Source organism: Phodopus roborovskii, unplaced genomic scaffold (genome assembly GCF_943737965.1).
Source record: "Phodopus roborovskii unplaced genomic scaffold, PHOROB, whole genome shotgun sequence".
Classification (NCBI taxonomy): Eukaryota; Metazoa; Chordata; class Mammalia; order Rodentia; family Cricetidae; genus Phodopus; species Phodopus roborovskii.
Genome location: NW_026126461.1, coordinates 17,506,596 through 17,521,220, shown reverse-complemented (window position 1 = coordinate 17,521,220; position 14,625 = coordinate 17,506,596). Strand labels below are relative to the sequence as shown.

The following is a 14,625-nucleotide window of genomic DNA, read 5'->3' as shown; positions in this document are numbered from 1 at the left end:
CTTCCTGGGCTTTTAGATCTCACTCGCTATTATCCTAATTAAGTGCTTAGTCCCGAGACTATAAAAGGAACCACACTTGGCCCGCTTAATTCTTCATCTTTTTGTGTCGTCTTGTCTACTTCCCTGTGCATTGAGTTTGATTTTAAAATAACCACCGAAGTCAGATAATTCTCGCCAAAGACTCGGTCCAGAACCCTGACCTTCTGGGGGCTGCTAACCAGCACGGTGGGGCATCTTCTTCTCCTTGGCTTGGCTCTCTGTAGAAAATTATTCCCATTTCCCCATGTCACCCTGCTTAGAAAGTGACTCTGTGCCCAAGAACCAAGTAGACTACAGCTGCCAACTGAGTCATGGCCATCCTACCCAGTCACCTGTGTACACAGCCACTCTTCCCTGTCCTTGGTTAGCTTCCTCTACGTCTACTGTGTGCACAGGGCCTGGGAGTGACTATGTGACCCTAAGAAAGTCATTTAATGTTTGGCCATCTCAATGTCTTCATCTGTCAAATGGGTAAGATAAGACTTTGTGTCTTGCCATCATTATCCTAAATTTTTTATATATATATATATGTACATATATATATATATATATATATATATATATATATATATATATGGCCTTGTGAGAGTCATGAGCTGAGGGTCTACCGATAGGGGAGGAGCCAGTTCATCCCCTCTTCCAAATGGAAGAGAATCAAATGAGTAGATTGGAAGTAGCAAGGAACTGCATGTCAACTGGAACTTCATGTTTGCTCGGTGCCCTATCACTATGATTTCAACACAAACACAGAAGGTGTTAACTCAGTTTGCTTGGTCATTGACGCACTTTGCAGACTGGCACAATTCTCTACGAAGGCACAAACCCAAGTTTTCTTTTAGGAACAAGATCCTGCTGTTTTATTTTCCCCTGCATTCTCTAGCCCATTGACTCAACTCTCTACCACCAAGATTACATGGACCCACCCCTCCACGGAATGGACAAGAGATTAGAATACAAACATAGCACACTGAGGTGCAGCGCCAGCTTCCTCTGCCCGTTACTGGGGGGGGGGACCTGGACAAGCAGAATCCAGGCTATTAGACGAGGTCTCTGGGGAGTAGGGCATGGGGCTTGCTCCAGATTTCCCAACCCTACACAGATGTGGGGCAAGACTCTTAGAAAGAGAAGCTTAACCCACACCAAGGGAACGTGATTGGAAAATGTGCTTGATGAACATTTTGGAGCTAATTTAGTTCCAGATCGAGCTCAAGCCTCGTACTCAGAGAGGACCAGGGTTTTCTGGGTTGAAAGGGCATTATCTGAGGCCAGCCAGCGCCATGATATCTTAATCAATCAAACAGTGTGTTCCCTTAGAAATGAACATGTTAAGTAGGAGGCATTGCTTCAGTACTACGGGAAGTAATGGCGCTTAACTGATCTATGCTGAAAAGCAATGTTGTAAGGCACGACTCTATTATAAACCAATAGCGTAAAATCGCATTTGACTTTTTCCACTGTAAAGCATCTGACCCAATGTTTTAACAATACATCCACTAAAACTCAACTCTAGGTTTACCAGGTAATCTTATAGTATAGAGGATTAAACCATTGCTGAGGGCCCAGCATGTCTGGGCCGGGCAGTGCTTTCCCAGAGAAGAGGGCTCTAAGCACAGGCGCTCATGCATTGCTGTTTCTCTGTTATAGCAGAGCCGTGCATTGGAGGACTGGTTCCTCTGCTCTACTTAGCACGGGGATGGTGACAAGACACAAGGTAAGGCCTGGGTGAGGAAGAGCCGTGACAGCCAGGCAGACAGTGGGCTTTGCCAGCTCTTCAAAGGCATGCCTGACTTCTCGCTCCAATTTGAAGTCTAAACTTCATGGAGGAGATGCACAGTCTGAGACATGCAGGGAACATTTCCCCAGACATCAGAAGATGCCAGCATCAGGCTCCTCACGCCCAGGTCTCCCCGGTAGGGCTCCTCTCACCTGATCCACCGTCCACCCGGCCACTTGGCTTGCTTGGGTGCTGGCCACCCCTGGAAGCATCTTGCAGTGCTGCTCCCAACCAAGCGGGAGGTCTCGGAAAGGGTGGGTGGACATGGCCGCCACGGAGATCCAGGGCTGAAGCACCTGCTGCGCCTGCTCGGCCGGGTACTCTGAAAGAGAGAGCAGTGCAGAGTGAGGTGGACAGGGACGCAGCAGGTTGGGGCGGCTGCCACCTCTTTCGCAGAGAGCCTTCGGTCAGTGTGTGAGATGCACACCCGGTCAGCACCGTTAGAAGGCGTAGCCTGTGCCACTTAACTGCATTAGACCAGGAGGCGTATAAAACGCTCCGTGCGAGGCCCAGGGGTGCCTTGTCATTAACCGAATCCAGATAACTCCATGTGGGCTCTGCTTGAAGGCAGGTGAGGTGCTTGCTGGGCTAGCCCGGGCTCTCGTCTTCTGACAGCAAGGGTCAGCTGAGCCACACAGAGACTGTGAATGGCGAGCAGACAGGCATACTGAGCCATCTGGGATAGGTGTGTACCCAGAGAGCAGCCTCCACCCAGGAACCACTTCCTGCCTCAATAAAGACAGGACAAGCCCAGGTTGACACCTGTATCTCAAAATTCCCGTGCGATGTTGAGTGAAATATAAGAAGGTTCCCACGCTGTAGAGTCCCGGGCAATATGTGATGACCTCAGATGGAGAGATACGGGGCAGGGCACCGAGGGAGAAAAGCCCCAGTCTGGACTTCTCAGTTCAGACATTCTTACGTGATACCTTCTTTATTAAGCAGAAACTCCCCATTCTAAGGCACGAGTGGCGATGGCTGCAGCCTGTCCAAGGCTGGCTGCTCTCGCCACAATGAGACCCCATCAAATCTGTAGACTCTTGAGCTTCACTCATAAATCCTGTCATACTAGTGGGGTCTCCTTTCAGAACGCCAGTCAGGTCTGATAGGGCAGGCATGTAATCCTAGCATGAGGGCATGGATGGGGACAGAGGCAGCTTGTTCGGGGCCAGTTCCTGGCTGGCTTTGTGCTCTCAAGTAAGACTCTCTCTAAAGTGTCCTTACTCATGTGTTCTATTCCAACATTTACGATGGAGCTTGGAGGGGTGTGGGGGTCCTTAGGGGCGAAGGAGAGATAGCAGCTCAGTCAGTAAACTAAAGCAATTATCTCATGCAAACATGAGAACCTGAGTTGGATTTTGAGAGCCCGTGAGAAGAGCTGGGCATGGTGGTATGTGCTTGTAATCCCAGTGCTGGGAAAATGGGGACAGGAGAGTCCTGGGGTTCACTGCTCAGCCAGCCTAGCACAACGAGTGAGCTGCAGGCTCAGAGGTCACATCTCAACGGAGGTAGACAGTATTTGAAGATGACACTTGCGGTTGTTATCTCCATGGACACACACAGGCATACAAACATATACACACACATATGTGCATGCAAACACTAAATGCACCACAGCAGCCTACACATGTACATACACACATGCCCGTGCACCTGCACATACAAGAACAGACACACAGAGACATATGAACACACACATACACACACACATGCACAGACATATGTGCACCCACACATACATGAACAAATGCACATTTAATAATAAAGATGGAGGTCTGGTGACAGTGGCTTGGATCTCCAAACGGATTAAGAGCAAAAACACTAGAAATGTCAGCACCAACCCCTGCCTCTGTAGTGACATTCTTGACATTTCTGGACACATTAGCTGACTATAATCTGCTGAGACCAGATCACAATGGGAATGTTTCACGCTTTCTGAACGCCTCCTTTCCTAAAGCAAGTGGTGGGTTAAACCGGAGTAGTCAGCAACTGAGAGCCTACTAGTGTGGTTTACCCTTACATTTTGTTAAGAATCCGGAAGATTATTATGCAAATATTCCCACCTCTTAATCACAGCTTTTAGTGGGAGAGGCTGACATGTTCTTTACATGGTCAGGCACATCAGGGAGGCTCTAAATGGTGAGTGATCTGTCCATCACGGGGCTTCTCTGCATGGTGTTGCTCTCGTGGATTACAGCAGACATCCTCATATTTACTAATGCTTGCTGTCTGCCCAGATAAAGAGACAGAAAAATTGCAGGCTTCTTCCTAATTCTTATGCTCCAGTTGCCACTGGCGGCAAATTCATCTCTAACTGCTGATTGTCCAAGCTGACCTTTTTAGTATGTAAATAGGTTATCTCTCTACATGTAGTTCAGCCGAAGGTATGTTAGCCTACGGGTTCCAATGAGAGGTGTCTCATCTTCTCGGAAAGGCCAGTGTGTTGACAAATGTGAGTGTTCTTTAATGAAGTTGTTTGGTGGCACGAGAGCATGCATGGAAGAAGGCCCCAAAGTCGGGGAGTTACAGGATAGTGTGTAGTTGTAGTTGCAGTAATACAGACCTCACAGACCTGCTCAGGAGACCAAGAGTTAAAGCTCCATGTCTGGGATTGAGACCAGAAACAAAGACCAAACACTGGCTTTTTTTTTTTTGAGAGTAGAATTAGTTGTCTTGCTGAATAGAATAGACTTAAAAAGAAGCGCAGATGTATCTCAAACATATGTGAATCTCACTACTCATCAATTGAGTTAATCAAATACCATTTCCCATATATATAAGACTCAGAGAAGACACAGTGAATCTTATATTTTGAAGGTACCATTTTTGTGTTTTACAAAATATATATATATGGAAGCCATTAAGAATGGAAACTAATCTGTGTGTTCTTAAGGAAGAATCCTTTTGAACAGGCCAGCTTTGGGAGTGGCTGTGTATTCAAAGGCTTACTCTTGGAAGCACACTCAATGTGTGGCTGTCAGTACCCCAACAGTATCTGGGTTCCTTAGTCCACCAATGGCCTTTGTCAGGTTAGGTATGGGCTCTGGAAGGTGGTGGAGAGTAACTCCCATCAGCTGAAGGGGAAAGATGGCCTTGAGTTAAAAGACAGATGTACCAGCTCTACGGTACGGTTGATGTTGTGTGCTGCCTGTGAATAAATCAGTACACCTGTATCAAACCGATGCACTCATCTGAAGATGAGTGAAATGCTTGTCTCTTGAAATTGAGATGAACAAAATTTAATTTGGAAGCTCATGAAAGCTGTGGGGATAACGTGAGAAGACACAAAAGATGCCGTCAGGGGTAGTAGAGAAAGACCTACAGCAGGCTGTGCGGTGGACAGTCCCTACCCAGAGTCCAGGATTTCCACTGGGGTATGGTTGTGTTTGCTGATTTGCAAACTCAAGTTCCGGGGGTTGCTTGCCAGAGTCAGTTACACGCCCAATGCAACATTTCCCTTCTCTATACTACCAATTGCATTATGAGTTTCTCATTTTATCTTTTCAATGATTCCTATGCAGCCAGATTTTTCATACTTAAAATTAGGTAATAACAGAATTACACCCCTTTGAGCCTCCGTGATTAGACAGGCTCCAGGTGCACGACGAAAACTCATTACATGTCAGCCAGGTATAAGGGCTTTATGGTTGTAATGGTGAATATGGGGACATACAACATTTCCAAAACCAGTTTGGTTAGGTTTTTAATTCTCTGAAGGCTGAAATCCAGACATACTCAGAACCTTGGGTCCTGTGTTTAAATTCCGCATCTATGTGATGCTGGGGATGACACCAATACGGAGAGAGATAGGACAGTAGGTGCTGCCAGGGGAGAATGGGGCATTCGTTCCCCAGGCAAATGGGAATGGATGTGTGGCGACCACCTTGACACTGCTAAAATGCACTCAGCTTAGGGGGTTGGGGATTATGGCACTCTGGACAGACAGACTCTTAAAGCAGGGGTGATTTGCATTCTTTTAAATTATGCATATAAAGTTAAACTTTTGAAAAATCCACTTAAAATTTTCATACATATTCAAGCTGTGAACATACTGATTTTAACTTTCTTTTAAGCCCAATACAGCTCATCTCATAAAATATTGCACCATCTATATCCCACAGGGCTTCCAAGACCACAGGGCACTGTTGGAAACATGAACAGTCATGTTGCATATGCATGATGGCAACTATGCCTGTCATCAATGGGCCATATAGACCACCACGGTCACACAAGAAACAATATCATAGAACTATTGCCTACTATTTTTATTGTGTCTTTTGTATGGTCTGTTAGTAAACAGTTACCATTGCATGTAATATTCTGTACCACTTACATGTATGTATAGCCTAGAGTAAATCAGGTTACACAAAACACAGCTTAGATGTACAGCTATCTCATCTTGGAAAGCATAAGCATACTCTGTGATGGGTACACAACCACCAGATCGCTGACCCATGCAGTTAGCAGAATTTGTCTGTCATTAATTGGCGCATGAATGCGCTGTCCCTGGAAGTCATTCCCCAGCCCCAGTGTAGCTGATCATTCTATCTGGAAGCTCTGTGGTCATTTACCATGAAGACAGCAGGAAGGTTCATTTGCCTGCTTCATCCATGGGATCAGGCATTCCAGCTGTTTCCACGTATCAGGCTGAGATCCAGGCAGCTTCCTGGTTACACTCTCTCACTGAAGCAGCCACTCCTATCCAGCTCCCCGAGAAGTCAGCCTAGGAAATGCTGCCCGCAAAAGCAGCCTCCTGCGGGAGGTCTCCACATCCTAATTAATCAAAGTGTCTCCTACGCCAGAAACTGAACCGCATGTGTGATCCTGGCTTCGCGTAAGTGACAACAATCAAAACTACCTCTGTATTTAGGATACTCTCCCCTGATAGAGAACGCAGGACATAATCTTTGTTGGTTCAGTCATTTGCCATTTGTGGAAAAATTAAACCCCCCCCCAAAAATCTTTTACAGCTTCCCTTTCTTGTTCAAGTTGGCATTTATAATTTTTAAAAAATATATAATAATGTGTTTAATGCATCTGTAAAGAAATTTAAAGAATTGGAACACCCTCAAGGTTCCAAAACCAACCCATTCAGCTCAATATCTCACTCCAGGGTCCAAATTAGCCCTGGACCAGAGTGCTGGAAGACGTGGCTGTGCTGTCTACTCTTCAGGACTATTCAGAGAAGAGCACTGTACTAAAGGATGCTGAGGCTTTACCTGTCCTGTAAAGACAACAGCAGTCACTCTGGAAGAGACCCAGTCTCAGGAAACTCCAGCCATGGGTCGGAGGGACCTTTCTTCCCAAGAGTTAAAGGGAATGTCTGGACGGGCCAGTTGTGGGTGACATGTGATGTGGGGACTGCCTTTCCAGAGACGCCACAGACTTGTGACACAGAGCACAGTATGTCTTATTCCCAGCTCCACATACTCCTTTTCTTAATATATATATATATATATATATATATATATATATATATATATATTCATTCCAAGGATTCTAACTCATCTGAAAATAGCATGAAAGTAGGTCCTGCTTGCTCCCCAGCCCCTCGCGCCTTTCCCTCCCACTTCTGTTCTACCCCCACCAGAGGGAGAGAAATCCTTTATGGAAACGGTCTTTGGAAATATGGCTGTTTCTTCAGAAAAGCGACACACAACAACGCTAACGCAAGTGACTCATACGTGGTGAGCGAGTCGAGTCTGCATGACTGGGCCTCAAGCTATTTTTACTCCACTGAAAACGGAGAGAGACCCACTTCACAATAACCTCTCCTCAATGAAAGAGGGAGCAATTCTGGCATGTTCTGTGCTTCACAGAGAGCAAATTAAAAAAAAAAATTAAAGTTGCAACTGGCCCTGAAATTCAATTACATGCATTTCCCATCCCCATATAATCTGTGACAGTCCCTGGCCCCGTCCAGTCTCCCTGACACTGACAGAGAGCCACTGCTTGCAGAACTCTGCTCCCTTTGGAACTACTGCTGGATTGGAATCACAACATGCTGGCCGGGCTAGCTTTCCCTCTCCTAAGACTGGCTATGTCTCAGATTTGCCAGCCCCCATCATGACTGTGTTACAGCATCTTCTCTCCCATTCCTCCGTCTGATTTGTTCCTGGATTCAAAGGGCAAAACAGACCAAGAGGAACACAGACACAATACAGAAGACAAAGGCTGTGTCTGTGTAGGAGCATGAGCTTGGCAAGAATAGTCATTAATGGGACGCTCGCTCAGCAACGCTGCTTCTCATATACCCACGGCAGTGTGACTCACACAAGCCAGGCCTGTGTTCCATTCCTCAGGCCCTTTCTATTGAGAATTCTCACACTGGTGTCTGCCTGGGCAGCGCCTTGAGGTTTGTAGGTGCCAGTCACCCTCGTCACGGGTTACTTCACCGTAGCTGAGTTTGTTAAGACGGGGCCGATGGAGAGAAAGCCTATGGTGTTTTTCAAGGCTCTGCACTGGGCTACCAAGAGAAACTAGGAACCGCCAGACACACGTGGCTTTCGAACATTTGCAATGTGGAGTGCAATTTGAGATGTGCTGTAGTCTGGGGTTTTGATGACATAGTATTAAAAAGAACATAAATATGCATCATTTAAAAATATTTAAATACTGAAACGATGTTTTGGATACACTGATTTAAATAAAATATGGTGCTGAGATGAATTTGACTCCTTCCTTCCTCCTTTTTTTTTTTTTTTTTTTTTTTTTTAACACAGCCACTGAAACTATTGTGCCATTTTTGTCTTGTGATCCAAGTCTAGTAGGAGCTGTGACATGGCTTCTTTTCAGACCTGGTTTGGCCAGGAAGCAGATCAGAGTAATGATATGATTGCTTCACTGACGGCAATGGCTTGAGGTGGCCCGTGTTCCATCCAGCGCCAGCTGCAGGAATGGTGGGCATGCGGACTGTCTAGAGACGGGAAATGCTGAGGAGAGACCGTCAAGGCTCTTGTCTTGGTGGAGAGATTGAGTGAGGCACTTCTCCAGTACACATCGGAGAGTGACTATGGGATTAATGAAATGCTGAATGAATGAATGAATGAATGAATGAATACACAGTTTAAGAAAGAAGGAATTAACTTCACTAACTACAAAAACAGGTGGCTTTGAAAACTAGGTTAGGAACCCTTAGAGTTGCTTCCTCTGAGTTGTGCCTTTTACCCCCAAACCACACACAAGAGATTGGGCAGCTCCTCTGACCGGGGCACGAATACCGGAAAGAAGGATGTCAGCGGATGAGATCTGTGGCGTCTTAGGTCCTGTCTCCATCTTCCCAGCATTCTTTCTCAGTCAGCTCGGAAGAGCTCAGCCTCCCGGGAGGCTCCAGCTTACAGCTTTACAACTCTGTTCCCCAACCCCAGCTCTTGAGACAAAGGGATAATGCTGAGCTCAAGCTTTCCTGAAGGCTCCCCTCTTCGGTAAGCCAAGGGCATTCCGGGCATCGTCCTCCCGAGGAGCAAGCGTCACAGCAACATCCCTGAAGAACCAGAGACCTCTCCTGACAGGCATGTTCCGGTGCTGCGCAGGGTCTGCCTCTGAGCCCAGAGACCCTTCTGTGTGGGAGGCCCAGCTCTTCACAGTTTACTCAGTAGGCCTGGGCTGTGTGGGCTTCCCTCCCACTCATCTGTGTTTCTTTGCCAATTCTGGGGGAATGTAAGCCCGTCTCCTCTCTCTTTCAGAGGCTGCCACCAAACTGGCTGATGTGTGGGACACCGTCTTCCTGGCGTCCCTTGCTTCCTCCACACAAGCTCTCAGGAAGAGACTTCCTGCCAAACTGGATGGAATGCCAACAACAGCAGTCACTCAGAGAGAGGGAGTGTCATGTGATGATCTTCCTAGTGCAGTGCTTTAAGACGCTGGGTATTCGCCTTCAACCCTGGAGGGTAGAGCTTTAGTTCATTCTTCTGGATCTGTTTCAGCAAACAACATTTAAGGCGGTCTCTGATCCCAGGCAGTTTATCCTAAGGCTTTCCAGGTGCAGGGGCCTGGAGTTGTTCTAGCTCAGGCCTCAATGCCCCCATCCTTTCTCTGTCTATTGGGTTGTAAATGCAACCTCCCCAGGTAACCCCCCCCCCCACACACACACCCTGACACTGATTCTTTGATCTCTTCTGGAGGAGTCTGTGTCCAGACTCTGCCTCAGAGGCCTGACATGGTTCCCACATTCTGGGTGCCCAATGTGCAGTGTGATTGTCCAACAGTCTGAGGAGTTTTGTAACAGAGCCAAACACTGTAGACCATTGGTCTACCAAAAGCAAAGACTGCCTTACGTCCTCTCATTGGCCAAGAGTGCTCATTGCTGAAAAGGCCAGGGATTGTGTATGACGCAAGATCAAACTCACCCTTCAATTTGCCATTGGAGAGAAAATGCCCCTCCGCTTTATTTTTTTAAATAATGCAGGAAAAGTTCATGTTGACTTTTGACGTTAGTCATCCAACGAGACTTCAGCCCGATATATTTTCTGACGGCTAAAGGCTGACCTTTCGGTTTAATATCTGCTTTGAGCAGCTTGAGACACTATTAATTAACTTCTTTGATTGAATGTTACAGTCCAGTTGCCCAGCATGTGCTTATGTATCTTCTGCAACACCGACCTTCATGCGGAAAGGTGAGAACATAATTGAATAATCACTGGTGCCAACTTGATCCGGGGACCAGACTGACTCTTCCTACATAGTTATTCTCACTGGTGGCTTCTTACCCTGACGCACAAACACCAGGGAGGAGGAGCAAGCTTCTGCACCCACAGATGTGGATGGGTTCAGCGCCTGACGCATGAACAACAGTACTCTGGTGGAAGTCTGGCTGGTTTGTGTCTCAGAGATGCAACGCCAACTGGAGGAAGTTGGAGCAAGCAGAGTTGGGGTTTGACTCAGAGTCTTCCCGCTGCGAAGCTCTTGTCTTCCAACTGTGAGTCTCGTGGTCCCTATCTGAGAGGTGTGAGGCTGGAGTGGCAATCTGAGGGAGGTATGAGGTTCCGTCCTTTCCAAAAATGCCAGAGCCACCTCTCCTTTAAGAAGGGAATTCTGTGCTGTGATCTGAATTCCAGACGGGTCCAGGTAGAGAGTGTCAGATTATTTTTCTCATAATAACCGTTTTGCGGGATGCTTCCTGGACGGAGAGAAAAGACGGAAGGGGCACCGAGAACCACAGAAGGAGAGTGCTGGCAGCGCCTGTGGAGTGAAAAGAGGCGGAGCCTCCACCCTGGCTGCTGGGCCAGCCCCTTCGGGGGTGGGGCTTGACTTACCCTTCTCATCCATCCTCCCTGGCACACAAGCTGCTTCCTCCCTGGCAGCAAGCTCAGCACAGATGCCGATTCTCACTGGGAGCCAAGGACTCCCCTCACGGTCATGATGACGCATTCCCAGACAGAAGGAGCTAAGTCGGCCCGTGGTCCAGGCTGCCTCTCCACAGGTCTGGGGAGCCAGCTGTTTTCAGAGGTCCAGGTGCTCCTCCTGCCCTGCATACTGCCTCTTCTCATCTGAACGTGCCCCTGGAAAGGGCATTTCCTCAGGTATTAGGTGCTTGGAAAACCAACGTCATACCTACTGGTTCATTTTAACAAAAGTGCAGAAAGTCCGTACCAACTTAGACATGTTAATCGTCCACAAAAGGCTTCAGTGTAACGTTCCTGGCCCCAAAGGTCGCGTCTGGGGTGGGGATGGGGCTTACTAGACACCAGGGAACATCATACCTTGGCATGGTGGTCTGTTAAGAGCTTAGGAATAATAACATTGCAGACTTCATTTATATATTCCTTTTGGGCTGATTCAGTAAGAAAGCCACTTACTGGCCATTTTCTGCTTATAAGAATTTATAGCGTGTTTTTTGTTTTTCCTGCTTTGCGGAAATGCCAGACACACAGATGTACAGAGAAAGGCCTGCTCCTCCAGTGGGCATGGCCTTGGCTGGTTCTCATCTACAAGGCATCCTCCAGGACCAGTGAGGGCAAGGCCAGAGCCTGGCATCTGTATCTGGTGCCCGACCCCAATGCCCCACAGCTTAACTGCAATGAGCCTCTCCTGCATACTTTCCAGGTCGTCTTCACCCCGGTACAACCGAATCAAATGCGTGGCTCCTGTAGGCTAGCGTGAGCCAAATATCACCTCTTAGCCCTACTGCCCTCTGGGTTTCTCAGTCTGCCCATACCTTATGCAAGTTACAGAAGACATGGCAGGTGATGAAGAACAGGAAATGTTAGACAGAACAGAGAATAAAATCAACTGGTCTTTTGAACAGGCGAAATTGCATTTTCTTACATTTTATAGACTTTAGTCTACTCATGTATGCACTCTGTTTTTTGACTCAAGCCTATTCAGAAACCCTGTTCCACCAGATTTTTATCTTCTGGATAAATAACATCAGATGCCAGCATGCACAAATAATATGTTTAACCTTTTCCAACATATCAACATTCAAGAAAACATAAAAACTTATTCTCACGGGGGGGGGGGGGGGGAGAAGGAAAAATAACCCTAAAGCAATTAGATATTTAAAGGGTAGGGTCAGGTTAAACACTAATAAGGAAGCAGATGGATAATGCTGACATGGACCAGCCACACGAGGTATGCCAACCCCTCATGTGAAAAGTGGGGTCCGGCTGATGGAGACACAGCTTTCACCCATCCGCATGTGACTCACAAGGCAGTCACTCCTGCAAGATACCTGTGCATTGAGTCTCAGCCCTGTTCCTCAATGTCACACTTCTGTCATCCTGGGTAGCCCAGCCCTAGCTTCGCAGACCTGAGTGCTCAGGCTTGCTGAGCACAGCACACACCCAGTATAGCATAGCCACCCAAATTCACACCTCACTAGATTTCCACGTGGAGTCCCGGGGAACCTGGGGGGCCACTAAAGTCATTCAAAGGCCTGGACTCCATGACCTACAACAGGGGTCCTAAATTTGTCCCCATCGAATCCACCATGTGCTTTTAGGAAGTGTACCCTGAGCAGCACACTCATTTAATCTGTAAATATCATGAAAACGGAGCTCAGAAGAATGAAGCTTATAACCCGAGGAGATCTACAGCACATATTAATTAAAGGTATTAATTCTGCACATTTACACTACCTGGATATCCCAGTACCAAAAGCATAATGCAGAAGAGTGAGAGGGAAGGGAATGGGAGGGTGATGGGGGATGTCATTCTGTAAATGTGTTTCTCTTATTGGTTAACGAATAAAGTACTACTGCCAATAGGAAGGCAAGATAGGCGGGACTAGGAGACAAGGAGGATTCTGGGAGATGTAGTAGAAGAGCCAAAATGTAGTATCAAGTGAGCCGAGGTCCCGACCCTCTCTCCGGTAAGAAAAGACCACATGGAAACACTTAGATTAATAGAAATGGGTTAACATTTAAGACAGAGCCAGCCAATAAGAAACACTAGTAACAGGCCAACAGCTTTATATCTAATACAGCATCTCTGTTATTTGGGGCTGATGCGGCTCTGGGACCAGGCTGGTAGGAAAACTGCTCGTAACAGGCTGGACAGAATAAGAGGTACACACAGCCTGCATGTGGGGAAGGCTGAGGCGGGAGCATCCTGAGTTCCAGGCAGCATAAACCAAATAGTGACACTCACTCTCAAAAAAACAAACAAACAAAAATCTACCTTTGAATGAACGTCATAGTATTAGCAGACATAGCTACCAGATAACTGCTTCTCCACAGCTACTTTAAACTTAGCAAATTAGACATTCAGTTGACAACCACAGGGCAACTGAGGACATGGGTAGAAGCTCCGGGTCCAGGGTGGATGAACATTTCTCTAAGTTTTCCACTTCTGCACGTGATAGGGAGAGGAAAAGCTGCCGAAGCATCAGGAGCGAGCCTCAGGATGGTCCTATCAGAAGGGAACACAGTGCCATACATTAAGGCCTTCATTCCCCACACGTGAGGGGGCTCCTCTGTTGTAATGATACAGTAGGCACGTTTCTCAAGCAAATGATACTTGTGTTCAAACCCGCTTTCCCACTGCTGTTGAAAATAACCGCACTTGGAATCAGTGATTTTCTCTGCACGCTCACTTCCCCTGGGAAGACACCGTGGAAGTGCAGTCTCAGTCGGAGTTACACTTTAGGGAGGCCGTGCTGAAGGACCACCCCATCACAGGCTGGACAGGTCTCTGCTAAAGAGCGGCGTTAAAAATAAATAAAAGGTGGGCAGCAAGCATTAACACCGAAGGCAACATCAAGACTCTTAAGTGTCAGTTCTGAAAGGCATTGCTGCTACTATTTATGTGTGTGTGTCTGGGGTGGGGGGGTGGGAATTTAATAAAAACAGAGTTAGAGAGTGAAGGAATTTTATTAAATCTCCTGTTTGCAGAAGAGTGAGTCAGGTGTGTTGCCATGACGCTTCCAAACCCTGCTGGTTGTGATGGTGAAGAATTAGAACAGTTCCTTGGAGCTCTTAATAGTGCATGGGAAAGAGGCAGCCCTCAGGGAAAGGCTGGGGAGTGACGGAAATGGGAGTAACGAGAAAGGTTCACCTGAAAGAAAGGAAAGCGGCACATAGTTCTGCAGCCCAGGTGTTCCCTCCCACGTCCCAAATAACTGGGGGAGGGCAGCCAGGGAGTAAAGCTGCCTCTCATTTCCAGTCTCCCTCCGGTCTGATCGGCATTGGAGCCCGGGATGAAATGTTCTCAAATGCCAGCTACATGTATTAGGACATCCCGGAGCAGGACTTTGGGGATGCAGAGAAAGAGAGAGAGAGAGAGAGAGAGAGAGAGAGAGAGAGAGAGAGAGAGAGAGAGAGAGGCTCTCGTGGCCCGGTGCTGTGGGAGTGCAGTGCTGAGTACGATCTGTC

General features: G+C 47.3%; 1 protein-coding gene across 1 annotated transcript in view; it reads right to left on the bottom strand.

Annotated features, from left to right (window-relative positions):
- The window catches only part of L3mbtl4 (L3MBTL histone methyl-lysine binding protein 4), a 317,660-nt gene that overhangs the window by 9,024 nt on the left and 294,011 nt on the right, over positions 1 to 14,625 (bottom strand). The window contains exon 13 of the mRNA XM_051190683.1: positions 1,966 to 2,135. Coding sequence (XP_051046640.1) covers positions 1,966 to 2,135 — 170 coding nt within the window. The remainder of the gene's footprint in view (positions 1 to 1,965; positions 2,136 to 14,625) is intronic.